General features: G+C 45.5%; 1 protein-coding gene across 5 annotated transcripts in view; it reads right to left on the bottom strand.

Moving 5' to 3' along the window:
• Positions 1-312: 312 nt before the first annotated feature.
• Positions 313-8,137, bottom strand: part of KANSL1 (KAT8 regulatory NSL complex subunit 1) — a 168,096-nt gene continuing 160,271 nt past the window's right edge. For all 5 annotated transcript variants that reach the window (XM_025196881.1, XM_025196883.1, XM_025196882.1 and 2 more), the window contains 4 exons: positions 6,978-7,035; positions 6,164-6,276; positions 3,118-3,364; positions 313-2,610 (listed from right to left, as the gene is read on the bottom strand). In XM_025196881.1, coding sequence (XP_025052666.1) covers positions 2,359-2,610; positions 3,118-3,364; positions 6,164-6,276; positions 6,978-7,035 — 670 coding nt within the window. In that variant the 3' untranslated portion in view covers positions 313-2,358. The remainder of the gene's footprint in view (positions 2,611-3,117; positions 3,365-6,163; positions 6,277-6,977; positions 7,036-8,137) is intronic.

Genomic DNA, 8,137 nt, shown 5'->3' with positions numbered 1-8,137 from the left:
GTGACAGGTTATGAAACGCCATAGGAGTGTAAGCAAAAGCCTCGCTGCCCTCGGACCAGCATCCAGCTCCAACATCTCTTGTCCAAGAGGCTGCAATTTGATTTTCTTAAGTTACAGGAACCTTCTGCACACAGAAAACTCCTTAGGACATCACTGGGAACCCAAGCTACAATACCAGCTTAGTCCCAGGTGCAGTACTGGAGGCACTGCCCATCCCCCTCCAAGCAGAGTGCAGCCACATCCCCACCCCACCCCGCTTCGCCTTGCGTGCTGGTTTGGGAGCCCCACAACAGAGAGCACAGAGCCAGGAGCTTGCAGAGAATGTTCTAACTTTTTTATATTTTTTTAATCTTTTCTCTTTTTTTTATAAGCACATTTGTGCTTTGCCAACAGAATCAAGACATTAACAAAGATCAGCTTCTCGGAAGAAAAGCATTTCTATATAACAAGGACATTACACAGCTCAAAGCAGGAAAAGAAAATATTTACAAAATACAAGGTGTTTTTTGTGGTTTTTTTTTTATAATGCTAAAAGGGTTATTCAGAATTTTCAACCTTATAAATAGAAAAGCACTTATGCAGAGGGATATGGTAGCATTGTTTTTTTTTTTTTTTTTTAAAGAAACGATGACAAATCCTTTAAACTAGAACAGAACCAAAAAACACTAGATAATGTTGAAAATTGTGAAAACCCCAACCATTAAGCAGTTTAGCTACTATTTCTTTACGATTACAAAATGGAAAAAAAAATTATGTCCTTTGTATTTTTTTTTCCTTTTTTGGTGATGTGATTATACGTAAGACAGGCACAATGCTAACAACAGGACAGGAACCATAGCCACACCGTCAGGATCAGAAAAACGTTACAGATGGAAACGGTGTGTGGGATCCAGGAGTCACCGGGGGCAGCAAAGAGGTGGGGGCAGTGGTGGTGGTATTACTTGAAAAGAAGACACTTGTCAAGCCTGGTGGCTGCTGAGAGACAAGAGCCCTCCAAAATGAAACTGACTAAACATCTGTTTTCAAAATGTGTGGAAGTGGAATTGAGCAGTGGTGAAAAATAAGTCCTATTTCTTTCCTAAGCAAGCACTGAGCACCTGTACAAGGACAGAGCTGGCAGATGAGCAGGACACAATGCTGCTGCCGCCTTAATCTTCTGGGCTTCTTTGAAGAGGCCAACCCAGCGGCAAGGAAACAGAACTAAGCGGCCTATGCACTGCAACCCTATAGTATTCCCAGGGCAAGGCCCAGGCATGGCAACAGGACCCATCTTCCTGACCACTGCAACTCAGGATGGTTTCTGAGCAGTACTAATAGTTAACAGAAGTGGTGGCAGTTAATATGGCCTGAAACTTTCAAGGTGTATGGGTGGGGTGGAGGGAAAGGAGGTGGAGACAGGGACATAAAGGAAAAGAGAAGTGGTAAAAGATCTGCATTACCCAGCTGAAACTCTTACTAGTGCCAGCAGAAAGTCAGATCCCAACATGAGTCCTTAAGTGCATTGTGTAAGGTCTGCTCCCACTGCAGCACAAGAATGCACCGGGCTGGACTCATTACCCTGGGTTGTGAACAGGGAAAAGACATGATGTAAATGGAACAGGACTGCTTCCAAAATCCCACTCCCCCACAAGGAGCTGTGCGTGAAGCGGCTGAGAAGGACCTTCCTTTCCCCAGCTGACAGGGACGCTTGTTCTCTACAAAAGGAACAGAAGTTCTGAAAGCAAGGATGGGGGAAAGGAAGAGCTGAAAATCAGTACACTAATGCAACAGGCAGCCTTAGTGGGGTCAGAATCACTCCTATGAATACCTGGAATTACAACCCGGGGGAACAAAAACAACCAGGAGGTGATGTGGGAGGGTGGGGGCTCAGGGGCTGTCAGATCTCTGCTCTGCACATAAGGAGACAGCTAGTGAAGGAGGCTGCATTCCAAAGACATCACTTTTCACCACTAATTTCACTCCACTAAACCTTTCAGGGAGGGGGTAGCGGGCAGAGGGTAGAAGGAAAAACACCCTTTTGCTTGAGAAATCAATCCCCATAATCTGCTAGTCAGCTACATCCTGTGCTCTAGAATTATACACCTAAGTGGGGGTGGGGCAGAAAGGGTGTCTGGCGGGCTGCTCCCCTCCCAAGGCTTCCCTTGGCTGGGAGGAACCTGGGGCTCATCTGTGTGACAAGGAAACATGGAAAAAAAGAAACAAAAACAAAAAAACAAAACAGTTTCTAAACTCCTTAAATTCACTAAAAACTGTGAAAATTCCCAGCAGGATGTTTGAATATCAAACGCAGATTTCGGAAGCTTTAATGCCAAGAGTTAGTTGCGTGTGTGGGTTTTGCTTATTCCTTCCCGTCTGTCTCTATCTATGCGCTGGTCGCTGAACTGCTGCTGCTGCCACCGCTGCTGCTGCCGGGGCTGCGACTGGGTTCCGACTCTTGAGGCTGGCGAAGGTGGACAAGGGGGGAGTGCTGTCCATCTCCCGGGACGACTTGCTGCCTGACGTGCGCCGGGTGCAACGCGACGACCGGTCCTGGGGATCGGATTGGTCCTCGCACTCTGTCTTGGGGTTGTAGGAGAGCGGGAAGGTGCGTCGCTCCCAGGGTTGTACAGCCTACAGAAAGAAGAGGGCTGTTCACTTGGTAGCTCCAAAATATGCACACTCAGGAGCACTTTTCGCATGAACTCTGCGTGCTTTAAGATACCCCACAAGAGGCTTGTCCCCTGCCCATTCACTCCTGAGGCGTGGCAGTCCTGGCCAACAACTAACGCTGTTAAACTGCACTGGGTTAACCATTAACTTAATCTAAATTTCTTGCCACAGCATTTGAGGGGGATCTTCGGGTACTTTCATTGCAGACAGACACCCAAAGGACCCTAGCAGTCAGGATGGTGCCTGTCCAAGGTGAATGAAAATGGACTTTTTCTTCAGTCCAGCTGAACAAGCTACTGCAATTTTTCCCAAGCAGCTGTCCATAATGAATCAAGAGAAGATTAAATTCTTGGATTCCACATTTGCCATTACAAATCTGCAACCACTGCAAGAACAACAGCCCCTTAGTAGTGCGTGTATGTCTGGACCCTCTCATCGACTGGAGGAGACAAATCCAAAAGTACTCACCAGCTCATCAAAGCCAGCCTCGGGTGTGGAGCAACGGGTGTCCTCGCTGGACAAGAGCCGCATGGAGTCTCGGGACAGTGGGGTCAGGGGGGCAGACAGAAGCTCAGGGCTGATGGGACTGCGCGGAGAGTGTGTGTGGGAAAACTCCGAGTGGGAGTGGCAGCTGCCCACATCAGGGGATGCTGGCTGGGGAGTAGAGGGATTACCCAGCTGAGGGGTTGTCCGTCCATCTGTAGATCTGTAAGACCTGAAATAAAGACGCATTGAAAAGATTGTAATGTGGCGCTAGTCTTGGATTTTTAAGATCTGCACAAACCTCATCTCCCTGCTGCTCAAGTCAGCTTCCCCAAGTGCCTTTCTGCCATGCCACCTCCCAGAGTCGCGGCAGAGGTCTTGCGGCATGTTTTTGTGAAACACAAGCCTATTACGCTATATAATTAACCATGACAATAGTCCCTTCCCAGGTACTCAGATACTTAAAATCAGCTTCGTGTATTATTTTCGTATCACCACGTATGCTGGCACACAAAAGATGTGGTTCAAAGCAACCAAAGTCGAGACAGAGTGACCAAATAATTAAATTCAATATTCCTTGGGGCGAAAAGGTACAAAAACACCCAAATATTAGAAAGAGGGGAGTAAAACAAACAAACACCCCCCTCCCTCCCCAAGCTGAGAGAGTAAAATAAAAAATGAAGGTATTCAGACCCCTTAGCTTCGGCAAACCTCTAAACAAATACGGGAAGTGGGAAAGTACACGGTAAGTCAGTACGTGGTTAAAGCGGAAAAGTTCAAGAGACTGTCTGAGTTATGTTTTCTTCAGAACATGCAACTCCAAGCCTACTGATGCCCATAAAAGGAACAAAGACTATGGCAGCTAATACATACAAAGACAATTAGGCGAATCTAAGAGTAAAAAACAAGCAAAAAAGAAAACTATTAGGAAATTGTTAGGTGCATCACCAGCAGAAAGATCACAAGATTCATCAGCAAGTCAGCTGGATTAATTAAGGAAGAGCACAACATTACAAAGAAGCTAAGGGAATTTATTTGCAGTACAGTTCACTGCAGGGAATGTTTTACATGCTCTACTGTGGGTTTTACTCTGCTGTAGTAAAGGTGAAGTATTATCAGAGCTGGAGGCACAAAACATGAGGTACTGAAACTAACTGATGAACCGAAGAGCAACAAGTCACTAGGCGCAGACAGTATGCATAAGCATTCTTTGAAGGAGCACAAGGAGGAGATAGTTGAGCTTTTCAAAGCCTATGCAATCTTGTTAAATCTCTATGGAGTGGAAGAAAATTAATGTTACACCCCAGTGTCTTAAAAATACTAGTTTACCTGGGGAATTACAGAGCAGAGAGACTTATTTTTATGTCTGGTAAACTGGTTAAAATGATAGTTTAAATAAGCCATCTGGATTATCGCAACAGGTTCTAACCAGTGCAAAGTCATGCTTGTTATTACATTTATCAGATTTCCCTGAACGTGTCAATAAGAACTGTTTGACAATATTGACTTGGATTTTTAAAAAGCCTTTGATGTTATTCTTTTATATATAAGAGACTTCCAAAGAAATTAAGTTGTCTCAGGATGAGAGATCAAGTACCATCACAGGTCATAAAACTGGTTATGAGAAAAGTCAAAAGTAGGAAGTGGACAATTGGCCTCACAGCAAAGGGTTAACTGCAGGACACCAGAAAGCTCCATACAGAGCCCATTGTTAAATATCTGCATTTGCAACAAAGTGGCAAAAATCTGCAGATGTGGGACAGCTTGCCAAGACCTGAGCAAAAAGTTGGATCATTATCAGGGACTTTATCCCAATGGCTCAACCCTTGCCAGACTCAAAGCACCCTTTAGAAACAGGCTACAAATGTTCAGAGGTATTTAGTCAAGATGGAGAACGGACAACATCGGAGCAGATGAAACTGAACATCAACATATGCAGAGCAGCACTTACGAGGCCAGAACCACCAATATATAGTTTACTATGGTCTACAACGGCTGTAGCAAATCAGGGGAAAAACCTAGACATGTTTTTACTGAGCTGCCCACAAACAACTGCTGCTGCGCACAATAGTGGTCAAAAAATGCAAGTAAAATGTTTGATGTGTGATGGAAAATAGTGAAAAAATTCTAATGTTACCAGTGGTTTTCCCTCTCATAGATGAAGATACTGGTCACTCAATCCCAAAAGTATATACCAAAAATCAAAGGGATTCAGACGGATGATTCTTATTTGAAATCTCTAGGTTTATCTTGTGAATTGTGCTTGCACACCTAACAGTGCTAACATTGTGCAGCACTACGACACACCTGAAAGGACGTCAAGGCACCCCAGGGTTTTGCAGCACCCTGGCTGGGAATTGCTGCTTTATTCTCTCTCAGAAATGCAGAGGGCTCTACCCTTGCAATGGTACCTCTGCAGCTCTCAGAAGCCAGAGGGCTGCTGACCTGGTCACAACCACCTTCTTTTAGAAAGGGAGAAACAGATATTTGCTTTGAGAAACTGAAAAAAAGTTACATGGGCTTAGCAAACAGAACAGACAACAAAAGGCAGTGATTTTCTGAGCTGGGGCCCTTTCAAGTCCCATATAGATCTCTGGCTTTAAGTCAGTCTAGCATCCAGGCACGAAAGCTCAAACACCAGACACGTGTACATTTACTAGACAAAACCAACACCACATGCAGCATCTTCTCTAACTGCTGGCTTATCAGTTCCATCATCTGGATCTCTCTACTGCAGGGCTGTCTTTTCCCACATGCCCAACATTTCTCAGCCCTTCTGGGGAACCTCTGCTCCAGACCTTTGCAGTTAACCTAGCAAAGTGCTCAGTTTCTATGCTCTTCTCCCTATATGCCCCCTCTCTGTAGAGAGATGAGTTACACATCTCTATAGTGTACACAGAGCCTTCCCATCCCAATGCCCAAAACGCAACAAAGAGAAGGAGTCTCCATCCAAGGGTGGAATCCAAGTGCTGGGAACACCAGCAACACCAATGCGTGTGCAAGTGCAGAGAAAGCGCAGCACTAGCCATACCTGCTGCCTCGTCGCTGAGGGGGCATGCTGGTGCTCCACAGCCACCTTGCCCGCTCCATCTCTTCACACTTGGCATGCAGAGCAGCAAAGGCCGAGTCAGACAGGTCCTCGATCTGAAAAGGGATTGCAAGTCAGCATCAGATCCTTTTTACATGAGCAGCCTGCCTGCTGGTATTAGTTACAGAGTATTTAAAACATCTTTACAGAGGAATAATCTCCCATTCAGATGCTTTTTTCCTGTTTACATTATCAAGCGGGAAAGAGTTTAAGCCAACCCAAAAAAAGTAGCTCTTATTTCATAATGAGAACATTAATGTAGGGGCTTCAAACTAGGCACATCAGTTTAACTTACATTGGTATGACGACAGAATTCAAACTTTCCTTTTTAACAAACTCTGTCTCTTTAAGGCAAAGGGCCTCCTGTCCAAGAGCACCTCCAGAAAGAAGCCAGACCTTGGCTGCATCTGGTATGCAGCCAACAACACTAGCACCTGGTACTGCAGCAGCTCTCTCAGCCTTCCTAAGCCGTATCAGCACTTGCTTGCAGAAAAAGGAGGGACTGGCTAGAGACACCAGCATGGTCTCTGCCATGCCCAGGCCTGATACTTCCTACTCACCCACCCCCACACATGGACACATGAAAAGGAGGCCCCAACCCTCTCTGCTGAAGCCCTTTTTGATCTGCTTTCCCAGCATTTTATTCTCCCAGGGAGCATTTCCCCACGCACATGCAAGTTACAGAACAACTGCTAACTCCATCCCCAGAAGGGAGAAGTCTCCCAAGTTAATAAGGAAACAAAGCATCCATCATTACCTCCTCATTGTCTTCATCCGAGTTCACTTTTAGAGCACTGATATCCACTTCACGCCAGCTGAAACACACCATTAAAAACCATGTCATTCAGTCTTGGGGAAGCATAGACAAGTCTGTAACATTTCCCTGTAGTTCATGGCACTGTTAGAGTGATGCTGCAGCTGTGACAGTCCAGGAATTATGCAAAAAGTAAGGATTTCTTTGGCTGATATCTTTTATTGGACCAACTGCATAGTTGGGATACAGTTAGACAAGCTTTCAAATGTAAATAATTTTTACTTGTAGTCCGTGTAACATACCCCATACACATGCTAATTTGCTGTCTAATAAGCAGCAGTCTAGAAGAGTCAACAATTTGAAATGGCAAGTCCCTACCTTGGTGCCAAGCTCCAATTCAAGTAGCTACATTTTGTCTACTGAACCTCCCCCTAGTTTCAAAGGCTTAACAGATTCTGCACTTCTCATGCTGAACTGCTTAGTTCACAAGAGTACGAAATGGCTTGGCTATGCTTATTAGGCACCCGCAGGACCACCAATGGAACCGAAGAGAAGGGCCCTGAAAGAAATGGCATCTCCTCTCCCAATGTTTCTTCCTACCACTTGTCCGTCAACTGTCTGCCTTTCCTGGGGTTTAGGAGTGGAGAAATTAAAACTTTTCATTTGAGCTTCCTCCTCTGCTCCTTCCCAATTAATGCTGGTCTGGACCAAGTCCTTCTGTTCCCCTGTCTAGTTCCTGGTTGCACTGGTTGGCTCCTGTGGTGCTGTAGCCAGCAAAGCCTGCACGGGGTAAAGAAAACAGTGCAATTGCTGCAGCTCTTCCTTTCTTCTCCTGTCCAGCAACAGATTCCTCTCCCCCACCACACCAGGACAGGAGGTTAGTTGGCACCAGGGAAGGAGAGGCCGGGATGAAGAGATGTTGAAAAACAAATGGAGAGCCGGAGAAGAGGAAGAGAAAAGCCACTTCCTACCCAGCTGGAGATGAGGAGGACATGCTGTTAGTGTAACAATTTCCAGGAGAGACTGTGTAAATGTTTCACTAAAATAGTGTAAAATCATCCTAGAACTGCTTTCGCCTCCTGGTTAGGCACAACAACAAACAAAGCGCTCCCCCCGTGCTACCAACACCAAGCATCCAAAGCACCAATTTACTGTTCGTCATA

Source organism: Alligator sinensis, unplaced genomic scaffold (assembly GCF_000455745.1).
Source record: "Alligator sinensis unplaced genomic scaffold, ASM45574v1 scaffold444_1, whole genome shotgun sequence".
NCBI lineage: Eukaryota > Metazoa > Chordata > Crocodylia > Alligatoridae > Alligator > Alligator sinensis.
Note: the sequence above shows the minus strand (reverse complement) of the source record. Positions and strands in the feature narration are given on the sequence as shown.